We start from the raw sequence: 24,033 nt of genomic DNA, 5'->3' as shown, positions 1-24,033 counted from the left end.
GACATACATATATAAACTAAGACATGTATGTATACAGTATATATAGTCTTGGCTCCATCTCGGCCCCTTGAGGTCTTGGTCCTGACTCAGTCTCGGCCCCTTAAAGTCTTGGTCTTGTCTCGGCAACCTCTGTTCTCAGTCGTGTCTTAGTCATGGTCCCTTTAAGTCTTGGTCTTGTCTCCGTCTTGGTCCCTTAAAGTTTTGGTCTTGATTCAGTCTCGTTCCCTTAAAGGGTTGGTGTTGTCTCCATCTGGGCCCCTGAAAGTCTTGGTCTTGACTCGATCTCAGTTGCTTAAGGTCTTGTTCTTGACTCTGTCTCGGTCCCATCAAGTCTTGGTCTTGACCTCAGTGTCGGTCTCTGAAAGTCTTGGTCTTGTCTCGGTCTCAGCACCCTCTGGTCTCGGTCAAGTACTGGTTAGTTAGTTAGTCTTGACTAGAGACCAGGTTTAGTTTTGGTTTTGGTTTTTAGGTTTAGTTTATGTTAAAAGGGACGATTCAAATGAATAAATACACATGGACTAAAACACTGTTGATGGTTGAGATGACGTGGGGGAGGAGGAGAGGAGGAGGAGAGAGGAGAAGAGAGAAGAAGGAGGAGAGGAGAGGAAGAGGAGAGAGGAGGAGGAGAGAGGAGAAGAGAAGCAGGAGAGACGAGAAGAGAGGAAGAGGAGAGAGGAGGAGGAGAGGAGGAGGAGAGGAAGAGGACAGAGGAGGAGAGAGGAGGAGAGAGGAGGAGGAGAGGAGGAGGAGAGGAGAGGAAGAGGATAGAGGAGGAGAGGAGGAGGAGGAGGAGGAGGAGGAGGAGGAGAGAGGAGAAGAGAGAGGAGAGAGGAGGAGAAGAGGAGAGAGGAGGAGAAGAGGAGGAGAGGAGAAGGAGGAGAGAGGAGAAGAGAGAGAGAGGAGAGAGGAGAAGAGAGGTGGAGAGGGGGAGGAGAGAGCAGAAGAGAGAAGACGGGAGGAGAGAGGAGAAGAGAGGAGGAGATGAGGAGGAGGGGAGGAGAGGAGGAGAGAGGAGAAGAGAGGATGAGTGAGGAGAAAGGAGGAGGCAAAGAGCTGAGGAGAGAGGAGGAGAGGAGGAGAGAGGAGAAGAGAGGAGGGGGAGAGAGAGAGAAGAGAGGAGGAGAGAGGAGGAGCGAGGAGGCAAAGAGCTGAGGAGGAAGGCGACAAGTCCTTGGGTGATTTGTGGAGACTGGAGAGGAAGAGGTTGGATGGGAGGTGACGGAGGAGACGCTCAGCTGTCGAGTGCGCTGACAGACGTTCATCACAGCATGAAGCCAAAGAATCTTGGACACCAGCGGCGTGAAGGGAAGGAGAGAGGAGGAGAAAAGGGAAGTCTGAGGAAAGAGGAGGGGGAAGGAAGGAGGTCGAGGTAACGACGGGGGCAGAGAGGAGAGAGGAGGCTCTTTTCCTCCAGATAGACGTTAATCACAGCAGGGAGTCCAGGAATTCGGTAATATCTTCTACAGACTGATGTCTTCAGCAGGAAGTCTCAAGATTTCAAACTGAAACAATATCTGCAGATTTAAAATGTTCTGACCTAAAATTAATACCAGCGTTCATTTCATTGACCAAAATTATTCAACCTTTACTGTAATCACTCTCTCTCTCTCTCTATCTCTCTCTCTCTCTATATCTATATATATATATATATATATATATATATATATATATTTGCAATATTTTTAAATGTCCTTCAAACAAATGTTAACTACTAAAATAAAATTTTAAAAAACTGAATGATCTGCAGTTATAATAAAGTTAAATAAAGTACAATAAAGTTAAAGCAGCTACTGTCATATAATAATGTGACTACTATTATAATGACATTTAAGAAACATGGTAATAAATTAAGTAGTTAAAGTTAAATAATGTACTTTTATGTGAAATTTTTATTGCTATACTTAAATAAATCAAGTAGGGAATATTGTGCTTTTATTTTGAAGGACCAGGCTCGTCTCAGGCAGGAAGTGTCGATGTTTTTGTGGACTTGAAGCTTCAGGTGGACAGTTGGATGTTTGCAGAGTTAAACAGACGCTGCGGCATCTTTAACCGTGAGGTGGTTTATAAAAACGACGTGACTGTGACTCTATGCACGTGGATACATCAACTATATAAGATATATAGTCCACCTGAGGCTGGACAATAAACATTATACACACCGTGACACGAGACCACATACCGTCTGAGATTTCGGATATCGTCATATCATGATACGAAGTGTTGTCTTTTCCTGATTTTGAAGGCTGCAGTAAAGTGATGCACTTTTCTAAACTTATCAGACTCTTCTACTTGTTCTAATGCGGCGTTCACCCACGTAAGTCATTAAATCCACATTACTGGTGATAATCAAAAATGTCATTGTGTTAATATTTTGTCAAAGTACAAACAGTCATCCCTAAATATTGTCACAGTATCATTATCTACGTATTTCGTCATATCGTGACATTTGAATTTGTTGTCCAGTCCAGGATTTAAGAAGCTTTTGAGGAGATTTGAAATATTGTGACATAAACCGTGAGCCATGATATGATATGATGATATGGCCCAAGAATATTGCGGTTACTTCAAAGGACATACCGCCCACCCCTGATCTTGATAATGAAAACTATGACTGAATCTGTGTTTCATTTTCGCAGACGAGACGGGATGAGACTAAAATGTCAGCGACAAACTAACGGACATTTAAAATGAGAGGAGAGGAGAACCGAACAGCCAACAACGGCCATGCGTGCAAATACTTTCTAACGCCGTATGAGCAACAGTATGAGATCGGAGCGCCGACTGGTGGAAAACTCCAGTAAATAGTCGGCACCGGGATGTGTCGTTAGTCTGCAAAACAATGGAGGAGCAACATGTTGCAGATTCAGAAAGAATTCAGGCTGAAATTGAGTTATTTTTGTTTAATATGTATACTATATATAGAGAGAGTTTTAAAAGAACCTGGGTACAAAGCCCAGCTGTCTCAGTTAGTTATTGGTGGTGTTTGAGACAATAAAAAGAGTGGTGAAGTAATGAATCCTAAAATTATTTAGTATTATTTAGTGTTTTTGTACGTCTACTTTCCTCGTCTTAAAGTCCCTGTTTTTTTTTTTTTTTAATTTTTGGTAAAATGTCTTAAATAACGTCTATGGTTAACACAGGCTAAAGATATTTAGATGTTTTGTTCTGCAACACAAAATAGGTCCATATAGACGCAGTTTTTGAACTTTAAGATTTTACTCGTCTTAAAAAAGGCGAAGTGGCGAGTTTGTCATTAGACGTCATCCCACCCAACTCATTAAACCCACTCGCCGCCTTTACAGCTTTACAGAGATGCACTCGAACTTGTAGATTCATCTGTTTATAATATTTTTTGATTGTGTTTTCACATTTTTACAGTGTTTGTAGTTTTGACGTTTAAGTCGTGCGACCGCGATGTCGTTGGTTTAAAGCCTAAAAACAGCTTTTTGCTCCTGGAGATTTCATTTAAGCTTCAAAACACACAAAAGTGGTGTTCATCTGTGAAGATTATCACGCTGAACAAAACGTGTAAGCATCATAAACTTGTGTTCGCACAGAGATTATTTTTGGCGATAAACAAAAATCCCAGAAGGTTTTTGACAAGTGAACCAGTGCGATGCTAGCTTCCTGTTTGGCCGACAAAAATACGTCACCCCTTCACCGCTCTGTGGAGAATTTTGGAGCTTTTCAAATTAAATTTTAGACTTGAATCTCGTCCGGCTCGGACCACCCGCTGTTGGTGGAATTCATCCCTCTTCCCTCTGGAAGGAGATACAGGCTCCCTCGAGCGAGAGCACACAGGTATGAGTTTTCTTTTACTGATGCTCTGTTCATCAGTATGTTTGTTCTTGTTCTGCAGCTTCTCGAGGACGTTCGCATGACTTCAGTGCTTTTGTGTTGCACTGAGGTACAGAAGTTTCAACCGTGTGGTCGTCGTAACACGTGCAAAACGAAACATTTGCATTCACACAAAAGTAAGAACCAGGAGCAAGTCCTTCACAGTGGTCTGAGACAGAGAAGAGGAGCTGTAATCTGTGAATCAGACAAAACCAGACTGAAGGAAACCGACTTCAGCTTTAGATAAACACCGACCTCTGCATGAAGAATTTAAAACACATGGCAGATATGAAAAACGCTCACCAGAGACATTCCTAGAATCTGTGCTTGGACACATTCCCATCAAATCACCAGCAGAAAATGAGACTTCCTGCACTCGAAACTCACCTCAGCAGCATGTGAGAGACACACAGAGGTTAAACATTTATTATCTATCCACCTCCTGTTGTTTCCTTCTCCGAACACACAGAGAGAAATCAGCGCTGGTCTCTATTACAAATCGAAGCCTCCATATTCCCTCAGAATCTAGATAATTGCAGCTGCTCCCGGGAGCACGACTTCATCTCCACCAATCAGAGGTAACACAACACCCGCCTGCAGCCTGCACAGCCACTCAAAATACTATTAACCTCCTCAACTCTCCGCTTTCCCCTAAATCCACCTTTAAGTTTTGTTTGCATTTGCGAAATGAACCTTCCAGGTATGAAAAAAAGGTCTTTTCATTGTATGTGAGCATCATCTTTCTTTTTAAACTCTTCACTGAAGCTACATGACAATAACATTCATATTGTACCTTTTGGTAAATAATAGTTTTGGGTTTTTTGAGTGAATCTGTCAAACATGTCTGATATGAAGCCAAGGATCGGTTTACCAAATTTAACCAGGTATCCCACTAGGGCTGTGCAATTAATCACATTTCAATTTCAGCTCCCAACAATTATAAAAACAATGTAATCGAGAAAAACAATTATTTTTCCACATTCTGTTTTGCCCTTATTTTGTCTCGAGTCCTGAACGCCACGTGCATATTGACGCCTCCTTCCCTCAGACTGAGCTCAACACCTGCAGCCGACACAACCAGCGAGGCGAGTTGTATCAGCGCGAGGAAAGATGACGGAAGAAGTGTGACAGCGTTTGGTGAGCAAATTAGGCAGAACAGATTAGATACGAGGCATCCGACACGGAGCAAAAAATAATAAAATGCAAGATCTGCTGCATGGTGGTGTCTGCACCACATGACAACATGTCAAATCTTTTTAATCATCTAAAGTTTAAACATAAAGTGGCCAAATAATAAAAAAACAAAAGGAGAAAAGGAAAATATTCGTGATTTCAATATTGTCCAAAATAATTGTGGTTTTGATTTTTGCCATAATCAAGCACATAAAGAAAAGAAGATGGGTGAGTAACCTATTTGTTATCTACCTGTGTCTGTAATGTTACTTTTAAGGAGAAAAGTAACGCCTGCACATTTACTCCATGCAATACAAGTTTAAGATGCTCACTAATGTTGCTTTTTAAATCAGAAAACACACCTTTTATTGTGATATTATTTGGAAATTACATACAAGACAGCTAGTAATGTTAGCCTAGCTTGTTTTTAGTGATGGTCATTTACCTCAGCAGAAACTTTCAGCTTCCCTCGGATCTCCCTCCAGCCAGCTGACACTGTGTTTAGTTTTCTCATAGTGAAAAAAGGACATTTTCATTTAACTTTCAAATAATTCCTAATTTCAGCTTCGGGTATTAGCCAGTCCTCGTCCAATGTGGTGCTTTCAAAGCGAGCGACAGATATAAATAGAAACACAGCGCCCAATGAAAGTTCAGCTCACACACCTGCAGCCAATCAGGACAGCTGTTTTCTCAGCTTCAAATCCATAACAGCAATAATATGATATAATTCATGCTGTCATATTGCTAATTACTAATACAATTTGACTTGCTGACAAACGCTGGTTCAGCCAGTTTGCATAAAATTAAAGATTCAAGATAAAAAAAAACTTTGTCTATCACATAGTGGCAGGAAATTGCCTTCGGCAGGGAGCTCCAATGACATGAAAAAGCACTCTCACTCATGAGACTCATAAAATCACAAAAAGTCACACGAAAAGCTGTATAGATCAATAAAATCAGAGCTACATTAAAAAGCAATGACTATCCTGCCTTGTTTAAAAAGTGTATTGCGTTGGGAATAAAAATCAAACCAGTTTATGCTCGGACCGGACCGGACCGGCAAAACTGGAAATCAACCCAACTGTAATATCTGTAAATTGACTTACAGCAGTCTGTGCAGCTGGAAACGCCCAACAGCAGTCAGTGAACACAACATCGGCGCTCTTTGAGCAAACTGTAGATGTGGGCGATGACTCAGAGGTCTTGCACCAGGCTCACACGTCGCCTCAGTTTGGATCGGCCCTCCGTAAACACAACTACAAAAGGCTTATGTTAAAACCACCAAGGAGGCTGCGAAGGACATTTTTCTGTTGTGAACAGCAAATCACATCCAGTTTAATGTTTCATCAGGATCTCTGCTGCTCATCAGCTCTCTGGAGCTGTTTGTCAAAGAGCAGCAGGGAGACATCTGTTTGGAGGAAGAGAATTTGGGCTAAACTGAAGCTTCTCCACACAGCCAAGTGCTGTACTGACACGCTGAGACGAATCACAGGAACATGCGAACTACAAAATATCTCCATCTTATAGAAAAGAGAGAGAGAAAACAATAGCCCTACTGGACCCACAAAAACTTCCAGAGCCAAAAAAGCATTAGGAACCCAGGATCCATAAAAATTAAATAAAACAGAATAAAACTAAAAAACTAACAAAAGGGGGGAAAACAGGGACTACCGGACCATAATAAATAAATAAATAACAGAAAAAACAGAATTACGAGACCAGCAACAAAATAAAACAGGACTACTGGACCCACCAAAAATACTTAAGATAAAAATGACTTAAATAGGACTAAAACTAGGAGTAAGACTAAAAGTAAATCTAAAATTGCTGCCAAAACGAACACTGCAGGATACATTAAACTTGTCCTTCGGGACAATAACTTCCATCTTATCTTAAACTTTTCCATATTTGCTCTGATCTAAACTCAACAACCTGCACTCTCTGCTCCACTTCACGCTGATGTGTGTTGAGTTTGACCATCACTGGACGGTTTCCCCGTTCTGTTAAAACTTGGCGTTGAGCCCCCCCCCCCCCCCCCCCGCCCTCCAGATCATCAATTTACAGCGTTACAAACAAGCACTCGCATCCAAGTGGAGTTTAGCAGCATAAATTAGCTTTGCATCTGTCTGGATCCTCCCTCTGGATCTACCTACTGAGATTACATCCACGTCTGTTAATGTCGTTTTAATAGCAGCCCATTTCATGATCCATTACGCTGATACAAAGTGTTATGATATTTGTGAGAGAAACAGATCTCCTTAAAGCTCTTTAATTCTGCTGCTGGCAACTTCAGATGGCAGCGACGCTGCATTCCTGGAGCCGTTTATGTTATTTCTCGCTTTACGCAGGATAACTAACCAAACAAAGACTCTCATCTCGAGTTCCCAGCGGGACGACACTCGAGTTCACAAACCTGCAATCCTGCAGATTCCCCTCCAAATCTGACCCAGCGGATCACAGCGGAAAAATGTGGAGCGGAGAGGCTGACAGCGAGCGACCGTCTCCTCCTCTGCTGATCACATTACTGTCTCTGTGAATTTGCTCTGTAACAACACTCACGTACATCTGCATCTCACCAGAAGAAAACGCAGAAGAAAATTTCTGCAAACCACAGATACGTTATATTTGTACGTTTCATGTATATCATATCGACATTTCTAAAATGACACGGTGTATGAGCTGCCATCAGGAGGTGGAGGGAACGCTGGATTCTGTGACACCTACAGACTTTATATGAGACGATGGACACCATGTGGGATCCCTCAAAGTGTAACTTTTCGATGTGGATCGCCCCCTGGTGTCTGACTGCAGTGTAGGTCCTAAAGCCCACCCCTTAGTGAATGAGCCAAACTAAAAACTCAAAGCAGATGCCAAATAACTTTCAATGACATCACCATTGCAAGCTGGCGACACCTGTTTCTCGGATATTTTAACCTCACTTCGGCATAGCGGGGGTAGGTGGGGGCGTGTCGTCCATCTTTATTTACATCTTTATATTCTGTGGTGACACCTGGGAAAGCTGCAGATTCAACAAAACCTGCTCTTATAGACTCGCTGCATGTCCAGCTGTGATACTACTACAAAAAGCGCTTGTTTTTTCGTTAGACAATGCAGCATTTTCTATCCAAGATAGTGCCATGAAAAGTGGCTGTTTTTACAAAGACACCCCTGTGTTTTTTAGCTGAGGTAGTGCAGCAGAAGCAGTTGTTTTCACTGAAATATCGCTGCATTTCCTGGCAGGATTGTGCCACCAAAACGCACGTTCTTTACGGAGACATTGCTGCGTTTTCGTATCCAGGCATCTCTGCATTGAGCCTAGACAGTGACAAGAAAAGTGGTTGTTTTCACAGACACCGCTGCATTTCTTAAAGAGAGATAGTGCCACAAAAAGCTTTTTCTTTTTTCAAGACATCGCTGCATTTCTAGAGGGGATAGCACAACAGAAAGCAATCTATTTCACTGAGACATTGCTGTGTTTTCCAGTCACATTGTAGCACAAAAAGCAGGTATTTTGAGCCAAAACAGGATCTTTTCCAAACCATAAGTGTTGCTGAAACATAAAGTTTCAACCTAATGTATCTGCTACATAATAATAGGCAAACATAATGCATCTGTGGTTTGTGGAAATGTAAAAATGCTGATACCAGCTGTCGGATTGCATGATGAGGTGACTGTTGACCGAATAATAGATGGTGCTCTGACAATCTTTGCAGTCTGTAGACTTTAGATGCAGATTCATGCATCTGTGGCACAAAAATACCTAAAATCAACTCAGTGACATCGGTCCTGAAATGACACCAACATGCAGCCGCAGAGTAAGTCAGCGTTTTTGGAAATGTGAGGCCTGAGAGGATCCAGCAGAAGAAGCAGCGACGCAGCGCAGAGAGCTTTTTTTTCAGTTTGGTGGTCTGAAAGCATTTGACCTACTTATTTTTATTGGAGTTTAATGGAGCTTTAAGGAGGCGACAGGCAGAGAGCAGCGAGTGGAGCGAGGTGAAGGAGGGGTCGGCTGACTGAAGGGATTTCGAGACACACACACGCACACACACACACACACACACACACACACACACACGGGCATGTATGGCTGTCGATGAAGGCTTTTACGGTGTGTACATGCGGTGATTTAAGTGTATTAACATGCAGACAGATGTAGAGAGAGAGAGACGGGCCGAGATCCAGTCAGGACAAACATCTGTCTGTCAGACTGATGGAGACGAGACGCAGTTTGAGATTAGCAGCGATTCTCTCCGAGTCTACAGAGAATAAAACACGAAGGAGGAGACAAAGACACGGAGACAACTGGAGGACATCTGGACTGAAAAAAACAGCACAGTAAAAGATTTTGAAAAAGCTGATACTTTTAAGAAAGCTTTGATGATGAAAAATCCTTGATCTGCGATTGTGTGGTCGACACGTGTTTTGATCTCTCTGACTAAAGCTTCTCTTGCAGTTGTCAGCGTCTCATTTCTCTGCAGGAAACGACGTGTACAAAATTAAATTTTTCCTTTTTTTCGCTGAAACAGTTAATGACGTTCTCATCTGAAGAGCCTGCAGCCCAGCAGTCACTTAATCATTTTATTACTTTTAGACGACAACGGCCCGACCAAAAAACGAGAAAGTCTTTCCTTTGCTTTAAAAAAAAAAACTGCATTTATATGATAACATTGTTAAAATGATCACCGTGTACACGAATCCGCAAAAACAGCTGAAAACGCAGTAGTATGCAGTCAAGGAGAACGTTTGTGCCAAATTTCCATATTTCCTGAAGCTGTTCTTGAGATATCACATCCGAAAAACACAACGCTTTCAGCCTCAGCTGTCATGTTTTCGAATCGGCACATATTTCTGAAGCTGCAGCACATTTCTCCTGATGGAAATGTTTTGGGTCGTTGCTGCGTGTTTGGCCTTGTGGGCCACCGTACTTGTGCTGCCTGAGAACAATACGAACGTGTGGAAGCGTTTAAAAACCTGGCGTGTTACTGCTTTTCATTTGGTGTCGAACAAGATTAAAAAAAAGCATCAAAATCTATGACTCTGTGCCGGAATCAAAACCAAAATTTAATGCAGAAACACACACACACACACACACACACACTGCAGCCAAACATCTGTCAGACAGTTTGAGGAGGCCGTGTGTGTGTGTGTGTGTGTGTGTGTGTGTGTGTGTGTGTGTGTGTGTGTGTGTGTGTGTGTGTGTGATGTTCTGGATGAGATACAGCTCCTGCTACAAACTCTTCTTCTGCTCCATAAAGCAGAGCTCTCAGCACCTCCACGTCGCCTCGCTCTCCTCCTATTTTACCTGATTTTATGTTTCTACTAAAACAAAGTTACTCTCAACATAAAAACGGACGCCTCACACGTCTTCACTCGCTGTCAGACCCCGAAACTCGTCCATTCATCAGGAATAGACAAAAGAAAAAAATTGAACATTTTTTGCATGTTGAAGGTCCTCAGCGGGACATTTCGGCATCAAACTCACGCAGGAAACTTGAGAGTCAGTAATAAAAGAGCATAAATCTAAACAGTAAAGTCCTGCTGAGTCTGCGTGGAGGACGCACAGCAAACATACTGATGATTTGTCTTTTCTAAGAGCTCGACGAAAGGTCGTGGAAATGCACCGCTGACGTTTGTTTTCGTAAACACTCGACCACCTGCTGGAAATAAAAACCCGACGTCATCTGTGGGCTGACCGTGTAGACTAAGGACCAGCTTCTCTCTGAGGCCGTGGCTAGATCTGTAGAAAATAAGTTTAAATACTCTTTTAAGTTATAAATTTAAGCTTTTCGCTCTCGTGATTGTGACTGGCGAACAATAATTTTTTCAGCACGAACGTTTCACATCTCCAATCATGCTGGATCGAGGAAAAATTAACGCATATTTCTCCGTCCACTCGTCTTTGAAAACTCGGTTTTCTTGGTCAGGTTGTCTTTTCTTTTTCACATTTGGATGCTGACGTCCTCACCGCTTTGACACTGACAGAGGACGCCAAAGTCTCGCTTCCTCGTGCCCGCAGGACAGAACCGTTAGCCGTGACCTAACTTGCTATTTTGAACGAACGCCTGTCAGCTGCCTTTAAACTCTGACACGTAATGACTTCAACGTCATACGCTCACCAACTGTCAATGTTGCCATGACAACGATGTCAAACTGCAAAACAATTACGTCTGAGACTTTATCTGGTGGCAGGATGGCGGTAAAGATCTCCAGACAGACTTTTTTCTATAAAACTAACAGTTTATTGATGAGTATAAAACTATTTTAAGTAGAAAACGTGCACTTCATTACGTTGTATTATTGCATTCCTAATATACGAGGTGCGAGCTGGGTCTGCACCCACTCACCGCCCAGTCCGTATCGAACGTCTGCTCTATAAAAAGGTGGCGACCAGGCACCAGACCGCAAGCAGCCGGAAAAAAGGCGAATATAGAAAATTCACTCTGCGTTCACTTTCATTTTTATCGGCGATGCTGTTTCCATAAAATAGTTCCTGCGTTTCATTCCCAGCGAGCACATGACTTCACCTACATTTCGTGTCATTTAATTGCACTTACTTTGGGTAGTTCATGCAGTAGAGTGTGTAGATGTCAAAGGCTTCACTCTGAAAAAAAAAAGGACGAGAACAAATGTTAGAAAGGACAGATGGACAGATCATCGTCTTCATCATCATCTGCCACTTCACGGGAGAGAAAGAGAGACAGTGTGAAAAAGAGACGCAGTGTATATATTGATTTTTTGAATGATGAATTCATGTAAATCATTGGAAAAAAGAACAAATGTTAAGACTGAATATTTAATATCTAAATTAATACATTGTTTTTTTACTGTGTGATATTCATCTGTGCCGTCGTAGTGTCTGGTTTAAATAATTATATTCATATCCTAAAACCACAACGTCCTCATGTTTGTTGATTATTTTGAGTCATTGAAATATAAATATATATATTAAGAGTTTTTTCTTCTTCTCTGTCCCCTCTAAGGTCCCAAACTGTGTCAATCTCGTCCCTCCCTCCATCCTCTTTACTGTTAAAATACCAGAAACAAAGCTGACGTGAGTTAAACTTTCCATCTTTTCCCACGTCTCAGTTCTCGTCCCTCTGACATTTATAACAGAAAAAACCATCTGATGTGACTCAGATTAACTCCGTCACTTCTTAACGTCAGCATGAATCTCAGTGTTTCCCCTCGACTCACATATGGCGCCTTGTTTGCCGTTAACTTGATTTATGTTCATATTTATGTGCAGAAACGAGGTTAAGCTTTAACACAAAGATTACATTCAAAAATCTGTCTGACTTTTTTTACCCCTCACTATCACTTCCTGTCAGAGCATCAGAGTGTCAGGAGGTCACGAAGAAAGACAGCACTGTGTGGCGCGCGCACACACACACACACACACACACACACGAGTCTTAAAATAACTCTGCTCGTCTCTAACAGTTTAATCTAATGTCCAGTGCTTTCACTAAACAGACAGGAAGAAGTGGCGCTGGAGGAGCAGTCATGCTTTCTACAGTTTGAGGGTTAAGGGAAACCCTCCTTTGGTTTCATTGATATCTCTATGGATCATCCTCTGGAGACCAGGCGCGGGATACCTGGGAACATTTCACATCTTTCTGTATGTTAAAATTTGATCCTTTTTCTGTAAACGTTTGAATTTTGAGCTGATGGCGACACAAGAGAAGAAGGTCAGAGTGTTGGCAAAATAATTAGGATTCTTCCTCTGGGGAACATGAACGTTAAATGGAAATTTAATGTAAATCTATTTAGTGGTGGAAATCTCTGTGGAATAAACTCAGACGTGCAGTCAGCTGCTCAGGCAACATTTTCACTGTGCCGTAACATGTGAGAACAATGTTACCAGTGTCCCTCACACACACACACACACACACACATGGTCAACATGTATTCATTGGGTGTTGGTTTGATCGGCAGCAGCGTGTGTGTGTGTGTGTGTTGCAGTGAATGGAGGGTCCAGTTCTCCTGCTGGTTTACTGGGTGTGTGGGGTTCACTGTGTCATGTTTCCTGTCAACTAACAAGCCTCACAAACACACACACACACACACACACACACACACACAGAGCTGTACTGTACTTACCCGTTCGACGAAGCATTCTGCGATGGCTGCAGCATGAGGACTCCTCTCCAAATCCTCAAGGAGATCACTGAGGAGACACACACACACACACACACACACACACACACACACACACACACACAGAACATTTCGTTATCTTTGACTTGTTTGATTAGCGACAACACGGTCAGGTCGAATTCGGACACAAGAGCATCACAGAGGTCAAACTCTGGTGCTGTTGATCGGCTGAGGTCAGAACAGTTGCATCATCTATTCGATCAAACGTGCAGCACACAGCTCGTTACCACATAACCGAAGATTCACTCTTTAAACATGGAAAAGTCATTTTTAAAAAAATCTGCCTTCATATTATAAGATTAACGATCTTCGTGTGCACGGATCTGCAAAAACAACTGAAAACGCTGCAGCGTGCACGCCAGGCCAGCAGTGTAGCTTTGTAATGACACACTAAGCGCGGCCATGACGTCAGCGTTCTCACAGGATCGTTGCCAGTTTCCATGGCGACAGAAAGGGTGGCGTTCCAGACGATTACACTCTGCAACCTGGTTTCAAACGTTTGCATTTTCAGGCTCCCAAAATGCCGTTGTCGTGTCAACAGAAGGCCAAAAGTTCTGCGTTTCATGCATGAACCGTTGCCGGGTAAACGGCCCCTTTGGGCGTTTTTGGCATCGTCTTTGCATTCTCATTAGTTTGTAAAATGGACATTATGTGTCTCTGTCAAGGTTTTTTTCTTTTAACAGAGAGGAGGAATATCAGAATATCTAATATTCAGAGTTTCAGCTTCTTTTTCAGTCACGTTGGGCTGCAGTTTTTAGAGCTGCGATAATCTCTGGCATCATTTTACATAAAAATGATCTCGATGAGATCCATGCAGCCAGAATGGAAGCTATCAGCTGGGTAGTTTTGGGCTGACGGAGTCGGATTTGGTGCATCCATAATTACAGTAAATACATCCTGAGTCTGCACCTTCTCATGTCGGGTCTTGCAGGACCTGCAGGATCCCAGTTTGGAGCAAACTGACAGCAACAGATAGAAAACAGCAACAGGTCATAATCCTCCCACAGAGTTTCAGTAAATCTCTGAGTCACAGCCAGTTTGATTTGCTGGGAGCGATGGAAAACGCTTAACGCCATAAAACAAGGAACAACGCCGCTGCAGCGCCGTCGCAGCGAGACGAGTGTGAGGCGACTCCACAACCTGCAGGCTGTTACAGCTGGCAGACGCTCACACCGAAAACTCTCCCTCTGTTCCCACAATCCATCCTCATCGTCATCGCTCCATCCTGCCAAGTCCCAAATACTGCTGCACGCACACACACGCACGCGCGCGCACACACACACACACACACACGCACACACACGCACACACACGCAAACACACACACACACACACCGAAAAAACCAATTTCCACAAATCATTTCTTTATCTCTCCATCTTAATTCACTCATATCCATCTCCCCACTAACACACTCGTACACACACACACACACACACACACACACACACACACACACACAAAAAGATATTTACGTTCCAAAAAAGTTCAAATCACTTTTGCGTGCGAGCGTGTGCGTCAACATCTGCATATAAGCGTCTACACAAGTCGACTTACGTCATCAAAAAGCAAAAAGCGCAAACTTTAGACCCGCTGGATGTTTCTGTCTGGACTCTGAGCGGGATCAAGCCCCGCCCTCTGACCTTTGACCCCGCCGCACATGTTTCACATGTTCACGTCGTGGTCTCGACACGAATCTAAGTCACATCTGTCACATCTGCTCGTTTACTGGTTAATGAGGATATGAAACATGCAGCAGACCAGAAGCTTCACGGCCTCGAACAAACCAGTTAACCCTCTGAGGACGTTCACGAACAGTTACGGCCTTTAAGGACGAAAAATGTCCACCTCCAAAAACTTTGATAAAAATATTATATATACAGTATATATATATTTTCCCCCATTTTTTTGGCTTAAATCTTTAAATCAGCTTCAATCCTAATCAAAATTACCCCCATTAAACATTTTTGGGATTTAAATCTTAAATCAGCTTCAATCCTAATCAAAATTACCTAATTATTAAACATTTTTGGGATTTTAACCCTTTTTAACCCTATAGTATACTGAAAATAATTCAATTTTTTGTTGTTGTTGTTTTTTTTTCATCTGAAAACATAGTGGCATCACGACAAAAACCTGACATTTAATGGATTAAAATTCAAAAAATAAATGATTATTGAATATTTATGATTTGGACTGATTTTGGTTAAAAACTAAACTCAATTAATGTTGATAATAATGTTTCTGTATAATATTATTTTACAGCCTAATTTTGAAATGCACATTGATAACAGTAAAGGGTTAAAGGGTTAAATATTCTGCATGCTGGCTGAGTGATTCTCAGGACTTTTTTTAGGTGCTTGAAATCTTTTGGCGACCAATTCTGAACCAAGATCAAAGAAATAAAGAAATGTTTCTGAAAAACAGGAAACTTATCGTTCAACCTTCAAACCAAACGAAAAACGCAGAAATTGCAGCACATTTAAAGGTTTGACTCGGCAGCTGTGAACATGATTATCGAATATTTCCCTGTAAATATGCGCATTAAAGACATTTAAAGACCTCCGTGCTGCAGTCAAATGAAGCGGAGCAGGAAAACTCTGTCAGGTTTTGTTTTTACTTCCTGGAGCAGATTTTTGTTGCTGGGCAGAAACGCGAGCCAAACGTCTGATGACTATCTGAAAACTGCGGCTCACTGAAACAATACATCAGGAAACGTGACGTCAGACAAACTGCAACACCGAGAGGAGAGAGGAGACGTTTAAACGGAGACGAGGAAATCCAAATATCTGACGAGAGCTTAAAGAAGATCAGAAATCTGGAGACAAGACAAGGAGACACGGGGACAGACGAGCTGAAATCGCCAAATGAGGCGTCCTTGGCGTCCTTGAAGTGCTGCTCAAGTGCTTTTTTTAATTCAAATTCTTGATTTATTCAGTCAAACATGAGCGAACCGACAGTATCGTTATCGGAGCTCGACACATCTTAAGACCTAAAGTAGTAATTTAGCAGAAATAAACGGCTGATCATCACAGCGCGGCAGAGAAATTTCAAAATCATCGCTGACCTGAGCTCACGTGTGTTCGTACGAATTTCGTTTAGAAAATCTGGAGAGGATGTATTTTTCCAGAATCTGAGGATCACTCGAGCCGCTGTGACGACATCCACGTTTATCACAACAGTCACAAGTTGATACATTCGTCATTTCTGTTTGGTCCCCATAAAGCATCGCCATGGTGATTTAGGTACCTGTCATCTACAGGTTTTCGCTCGGCGAAATTACGTTGGCGGTGTGAAAGCTTGCACTGAGTGGCTATAGGTTCAAAAAAAATACATGAATGAATAAAAAAAGGCTTTTACACGCCTCGACAAAAGGATTCTGTGTAGGATTAACACGTTCTCGTCCCGTGTCGTCACGCTGATGCTTTGTGGTGAACTTCCACGTCTACATGTGACGCTGCACGATCACCGCGACCACGATGTCAGCACGAGCACATGGTGGGATGATGCTACACGAGGTTACGTTTAGGTAACAACAGCACCTGCTGATTGCAGCCGAGTTTTTCTAACTCGGCATGAATGTATTTTGTCTCAGACGGTTTTAAACTTCCGTGTACTTTGCTTGTAAGTTTTAAGAAAGTTCAATAAAATCATTTTGCTGTTCACAACTCGTTTCTGACCTTTGACCTTGAATAGAAATAGGATTTGGACCTCTGAATATTAAGTTTGAGATCTCCTGCTCCAGAGGTTAAAGGTACGTTTTTACTTTACTTGGATTTTCCACCTCCATCTCAAAATACTGAAATACTGACTGGAAATACTGCAGTTTTTAATGCAACACATTTATACCAAAGTGTAAGTTATCAGATTTAAACCAGTAATTATCCAATAACATATATATCATTTTGGCACTTTTAGTATATTTGTATGCTTTATGGTTGATTTTTGATGTAAATTTAGTGCTTTTTCTTGTGACAGAGAATTAGTACTCTGTAGTATTATGTAGTATTATGTAGTATTACGAGTTCTACTTCAGTAGAAGTAAAAGAAAACGTCGTCCTCCTCTGTTTACAATCTGACAGTCGACTTAAAGTTTGCAGAGGTTCAGTGCGAGCAGGCGTAAATAAGAAGACGGTCAGTGCATTAAATTAAAGATATGTGAGGTTGTTTCCTCGCCAACACACACACTCGCCAACACACACACACACACACACACACACACACACACACACACACACACACACACACACACACACACACACACACACACACACATATGAGGTTAAACCGCAGAACTCTCACTGCATTCTTAGTTAACAAGCCGAAATCAAGTCTCTCATTATCTCATACACACACACACACACACACACACACACACGCGCGCACACACACACACACACACACACACACACACACACACACTCGGGTCTCTCACCCGCTCGCTCTCTCTGGCGTCAGGCCTCATTTTGTGGCCGGCGGACATCATTATTGGGGGATTGTGGGAGAGGAAGAGGGGATTCAGGGTGTTTTTGTTTTTTATGCAGCAACCACAGAGGACAGAGACAACTTCAGAGAGAGACAGAGACAAACCTGCCACAATAAAAGCACTTTAATACCACCCAGAGAAAATGAAGAGGACAAGGAGACAGACAGTGACAGAGGACAGCCGGAGTGACAGAAGACAGTCAGAGTGACAGAGGACAGCCAGAGTGACAGAGGACAGTCAGAGTGACAGAGGACAGTCAGAGTGACAGAGGACAGACAGAGTGACAGAGTGACAGCCAGAGTGACAGAGGACAGTCAGAGTGACAGAGGACAGCCAGAGTGACAGAGGACAGCCAGAGTGACAGAGGACAGTCAGAGTGACAGAGGACAGCCAGAGTGACAGAGGACAGTCAGAGTGACAGAGGACAGTCAGAGTGACAGAGGACAGTCAGAGTGACAGAGGACAGCCAGAGTGACAGAAGACAGTCAGAGTGACAGAGGACAGACAGTGTGACAGAGGACAGCCAGAGTGACAGAGGACAGCCACAGTGACAGAGGACAGACACCAGTGTGACAGAACGGACAGAGAGGACAGACAGAGTGACAGAGGACAGCCAGAGTGACAGAAGACAGCCACAGTGACAGAGGACAGTCAGAGTGACAGAGGACAGTCAGAGTGACAGAGGACAGACAGTGTGACAGAGGACAGCCACAGTGACAGAGGACAGACAGTGTGACAGAGGACAGCCAGAACAGAGGACAGCCAGAGTGAACTGAGTGACAGAGGACAGACAGAGTGACAGAGGACAGACAGAGTGACAGAGGACAGACGGTCAGAAAGAAGACATCAGAACAGAGAGAGAGAAAATAACTGATAATTGAAGACAGGCAGGGAAAACGTCTTTTTGTGGGAATAAAGTCAAACATTTTGGAAACAAAGGAAAGAAAACAAGAAAATGAAAGCCAGAACGGAGCAGTTAGAGAACCAAATCAGTGTTTTTGTTTCATGTTTTACCAAAATGTATTTTCACTCAAATTTGTGCAAATGTCAAAGAATCAATTCAGATTTATTTATTTTTTGATCCCATAAATGTGAAGATTACACTGAGTTAGATGAAACACAACAACAACTGAACTGCCAAAAAATGTGGAAACAAATCATGTTTAAAACCCGTCTGTACTTATTTATTTATTATTCTTATTTATTATTTATTTACTATTTTCTTTCCAGTGCAGAAACTCGCTGCAGAGACACGATGCAGCATCACGTGTTGTTTTGTCAAAGTTGCACCGTGTTTGTTTGAGCAGTTTATTGTTAAACATCTCCTGATTTCGTGCGTCCAAGAACAAATTAACTGAAAACTGGATCGTCTGCACTTTTCTCCTGCTGCTTTCAGGCGTCTTTAACAAGAGTTTAAGCCTTTAAGCCCTCAACAAAGGGGTTACATTTCTTTTATTAATAAGAAAAGGCAACATGGTGAGAAATGTTCTGCAAATTGCAAGAAATTTGGAGATATAGAAGTGTTTTTTCTCAAAAACACAGAAAAAAATGTTAAGGGTAAAAAAAAAAACATTTTTTTTAAAAAAAAAAGCTTGCAAACTTATAAAATAAAATATCTATAGCTATGTTACTAGAATATAGGTGAGTGCAATATGTGTTTTGTTATTGTTTGAGTGCATTAGGTGTCGTGTGCAATGTGTGCAAAATTTGTATTAAGTCGTACTTGTTCCGATTTTACCTTACAGGGACAATTAAGTTCATCGTATCGTATCGCATCGTATAATTTTAAGACTTTTTGTGGGTTTTTTATGTTACTTTCTTTTTATTTATTAACTTTCTTTTTTCCTTTCTTTATCTAATATACCAGTATATATATATATATATATATATATATATATATATATATATATATATATATATATTTCTTTTTTTTTTTTTTTTTTACAAATATCTTATTTTTGGGCCCATTTTTGTCTTAAGTTGCTCATTGCCTTCTTCCCATGTTCATGAAATAATTCAGGGCAATTTGCTCGGTTTTTAAGGGTTAAAAGAGGATGGTTATACGCACATCACATAGGTGCAAGACTATCAGAAAACAGCATGCGTGAGGGTTATTTTATATTTATTTACCATATGTAATATTAATATTTGTGTCTTTAAATTGTTTTTCTTTACTGGATGGTGAAATTCCAGGTAATCTTGTTGTAAATATTTACTTTTTTATCTTCTCTTTTGCCATAACTGTTATTGTACGCATGTTATTGTATGTAACTCTGATAATTTAAACAATTTTCAGATTTCAAAGGTTTAAATGCTCGTGAAAAGTTTCTGAACAGAGCAGAATAAAACTCATGTGGATCCAGGTGTCAAAGGGTTAAATAATGACCTTTTTTTTAAATTGATGTATTATTCAGATGTTGTTTTTGACGACTGAGAGTCTCTCCTCTGCCGTCACGCCTCGGCTGCACTGCATTTTATCATCTCACTTTCGTTTCTCAGGGGATTTAGCTGCTAAATACACAAACCTAACCCTGACCCCACACGACCCCGTGACCCCCGTGACCCCCGAGCCCCGAGCAAAGAGCCGGGCCCTCAGTGGAGGGCCGGGGCCAAACCAAACACGACGGGGGCCGACATGTCTGGTTTTCATCCTCACAGAGAGCGAGGAGACTCTTTAACAGAGTGATAAACAGCAGCTGACAGAGCGGCATCCGAGATATGCTGAGGAGGAGGAGGAGGAGGAGGAGGAGGAGAGGAGAGGAGAGGAAGAGAGGAGAGGAGAGGAGAGGAGAGGAGAGGAGAGGAGAGGAGAGGAGAGGAGAGGAGAGGAGAGGAGAGGAGAGGAGAGGAGAGGAGAGGAGAGGAGAGGAGAGGAGAGGAGGAGGAGAGAGAGAGAGGAGGAGAGGAGAGGAGAGGAGAGGAGAGGAGAGGAGAGGAGAGGAGAGGAGAGGAGAGGAGAGGAGGAGAGGAGGAGAGGAGAGGAGAGGAGAGGAGAGGAGAGGAGAGGAGAGGAGAGGAGAGGAGAGGAGAGAGAGAGGAGAGGAGAGGAGAGGAGAGGAGAGAGGAGAGGAGAGGAGAGGAGAGGAGAGGAAGAGAGGAGGAGAGGAGAGGAGAGGAGAGGAGGATAGAATATAGATTATTAAGATTATTATAGATTAATAGATTATTACTTTTATTGTTATTATTATTATACTACTACTAACTACTATACTACTAACGATAACTTGCACTGTGGAAAAAAAATATTTATTGAATCTGTATCAGTTATCAGCCAATGGTTTGTTTTTATATCAGCATCAGATATTGACTAAAGAATGAATTTGTATCCAGAAAGTTTACAGTTGTAAGTGTAATACGTAAAATATAGTACACAGCAGACACTGCATTATTTATCTATATATATATATATATATTTAAATATTCGTGATCTGCCCATTTTATTTACTTTTATTCCTTTTATGTGCTTTATGGTTGTTGAACTTTCTTCTTCTGTTTTTTTTATTATTTCCTGAGTTCCTGCCTTTAAATGTCAAATAACTTTGTAAACAGCTGTTTTTAAAGGTGCTATATAAATAAAGTTAGTAAATATTTTTCTCAAAGCTCAAATGTATTTTGTGTCAAACTGCCTTAAACTTGAACACACGTTGCCTGAAAGTGATAATCAGGTTTAATCAGAGTTATTGGCGGATCATTAATCATTCTGGACCTGAACAGAAATCACATTCACACTTTTGAATATTTGGAGTGAGAACTGCTGGTATAAAGAATAAAATACAGCCAGCAGGTATGAAGTAGTGTAAAATTAAACTCAAACAAAGTAAGAAAAACTCTGAGTTCAGTTTCCTTCATCAGGACCGACCTGCGTCTGCAGCCTCAGGTGCCTTTGATTCACGTCAGAGTCTGAGCGTCCGATCCAACACAAACACGTCTCACTCTCACCGAGGCGCCTTTTCTTTATCTCTTTATTTCCCCGAAACAGCCTGCAGCCGCTCTGTAATCACTGTTTTATAGTCCTTTAATGTGATTTCTGTTTCCGCTATCAGCAAAAGTGAGAGAATAAATCAGGAGCTCTGAAATGCTGAGGGCCTTTTTAATGTCCCGCTGCTGGAAATATTATCATTTGTTCTGAAAATCCAAAAGCTCCGTGAGGTTCATCAGCATTATTAAAATTCACTTCAACACTTAAATATGCACCCTAAAATCTAGAAACAACAAGTTTAAGTTAAATATTCTGTCTTTAAGACATTACTTATCACCAGGCAGGTTTCCATTAACCCTCAAATTGCTCAAATTGAATCTGTAAATTGAAAATGTGTCTAATGGAAACACGACAAATTAAAAAACAAAGTCGGCAGGTTAATCTGAGCTTCCCGGCCGTGTTTTTGAGTCAACTATCCTGATCTGATTGACATTAAGGTGGTAAATGACTTTTATTTATTACTTAAAGATGTTCCCAATTATTCTGAAATTTTACAATGCAATGTCAGAAAAAAAAAATCTAAATGTTGCAACATTTTAAGGAAACAGATTTAAGACATTTGAATACCAAAAAAAACTTATTTCCACCCAGTGCATTTTAAGTCTCTTACGTTTGGGAGCTAAAAAGCTGCTCAAAACGCAGCGAATACTCGCTAAAAAACAACAAGTTTTGTTGTTTGTCAGTAGTTTTTTTTTTGTCTGCAGCTCGGAGACTTTTTTAAAATCTGCCTCCGAGGTTCAAACATGAAGAGCAGCAGTAACTCGACAGCCTCTTTTCCCTAATTATACCTGCTGCTGAGATTAAACCAAACACTTTCGAATAAAAACGTTTGGTGGTCGGGGAGGCGGGAGCGGCGGACCACCCTGCACACTCACGTCACTAAATCACACAGTATTTACTGTCGGCTGTCTTGTGTAATTCACGGTGGGTATCGAGCTCTAAAAACATACCTGAGTGTAAGAGTTTAACAAATCCCTCTGACTGGAGTCTGATTTACGGCTCTCAGCGCTGTAATCGTATAACTATCAGAGGGAGCTTAATATGAAAGAGCTGCAGCTTCTCCTCCAGACATCCAACCGGCAGCACCCGAAATAACGATTATTTCATGTTTCAGCCTTCGCGCTGACCGTCCGCCTGCAGCGGCGCTTTACTCTACCGACCAAACAACGTGAAGTGAATCCGACACGATGCAACGTCTGAATTTATGTCGCAAAAAACATCCATCAAACTGTATTTATCGAGGAGAAATATTCAAAAAACACCAAAAAAATGAATAATATTTGATAAAACTATTTTAAAATGATGTTTAAAAACATGATTTTTATGAGGTACGGGGATGAAGAGGGGTCACAGGGGTTATAATTTAATTATTTGGTTACTTCATATTTATTTTTTCCTAGTTTATCATTTTTCTGTAAATAACGTAAAAGTAAGTTTTTCCCTACATTTCCCGACATTTTTCCCTATAGGTTATTAAAAAATAATTTTATGTATCTAATAATTTGTAAAACACTGCTTCCCAAGCTGCTTGTGCCTTTTCCCCACGTTTCTCAAAAATAAATCACATCATTTTGCTAAATGTTTTAAAGGTTTAAATATTTGTGAAAGACAGCACGAGGAAAGTGATGTCGCTCCAGGTTCCAAAGGGTTAATTAGTGATTTTTTAAAATTTTGTCACGTCTCGATTAAAAACTCAAACAATTTTTAAAAATGTTCTTTTTCTGATCATCAATCCCAAACACGAACACGCTTCACCGACAATCTGACAAAAATCAAAACAGCTGCAGATTATTTCTCAGTAATTCGACTCAGTTAGTTGAATAGTTTGAGCTCTGAAGTCGATACAAGTCGATACAATTTCAGGAAGTTTTTCGAATTTTAAAACGTTTCTAAGATTTTAGGACGTTTTCAGTATTTTAGGAGATTTCTAAGGTTTTACAATGTTTTGAGTATTTTAGGTTAGGTTTAGGTGTTTTGGGGATATATGGTTGTTTCTAAGATTTTAGGACATTTCCAGAACATTTCTAGGATTTTAGGATGTTTCTAGGATCCCAGGATATTTTTAGGACTTTAGGATATTTCTAATATTTTAGGATGTTTTCATTATTTTGGGACCTTTTTAAGTTGTAAGTATCCCAGTTTAAGTTTCCCGAATTTTAAGACGTTTCTACGATTTTAGCACATTTCTAGAATTTCTCAGCATTTTTCAGATTTATATTTCTATTATTTTTGGATGTTTCTAAGATTTCGGGATGTTTCTAGGCTCAAACAGTGACGTCTCCTTTCTACTGAGGAGTCCGTCTTCTTCTTCGTCTTTGAAAAGTCTGAGTTTGAGCTTCAAAGATAACTTTGAACTTTGAGCTTTCATCACGGCTCTCAGGAGAGACGCTGAGACGCTCGATA

At 41.3% G+C, this 24,033-nt stretch overlaps 1 protein-coding gene across 1 annotated transcript in view; it reads right to left on the bottom strand.

Annotated features, from left to right (window-relative positions):
• Positions 1–24,033, bottom strand: part of plekhg2 (pleckstrin homology domain containing, family G (with RhoGef domain) member 2) — an 81,164-nt gene that overhangs the window by 27,053 nt on the left and 30,078 nt on the right. Inside the window, exons 5-6 of the mRNA XM_042486878.1 lie at positions 13,111–13,177; positions 11,565–11,611 (exon numbers count right to left, since the gene is read on the bottom strand). Of these exons, the coding sequence (XP_042342812.1) occupies positions 11,565–11,611; positions 13,111–13,177 (114 nt within the window). The remainder of the gene's footprint in view (positions 1–11,564; positions 11,612–13,110; positions 13,178–24,033) is intronic.

This window comes from Plectropomus leopardus, chromosome 5 (genome assembly GCF_008729295.1).
Source record: "Plectropomus leopardus isolate mb chromosome 5, YSFRI_Pleo_2.0, whole genome shotgun sequence".
In the NCBI taxonomy this organism is placed as follows: Eukaryota; Metazoa; Chordata; class Actinopteri; order Perciformes; family Serranidae; genus Plectropomus; species Plectropomus leopardus.
Note: the sequence above shows the minus strand (reverse complement) of the source record. Positions and strands in the feature narration are given on the sequence as shown.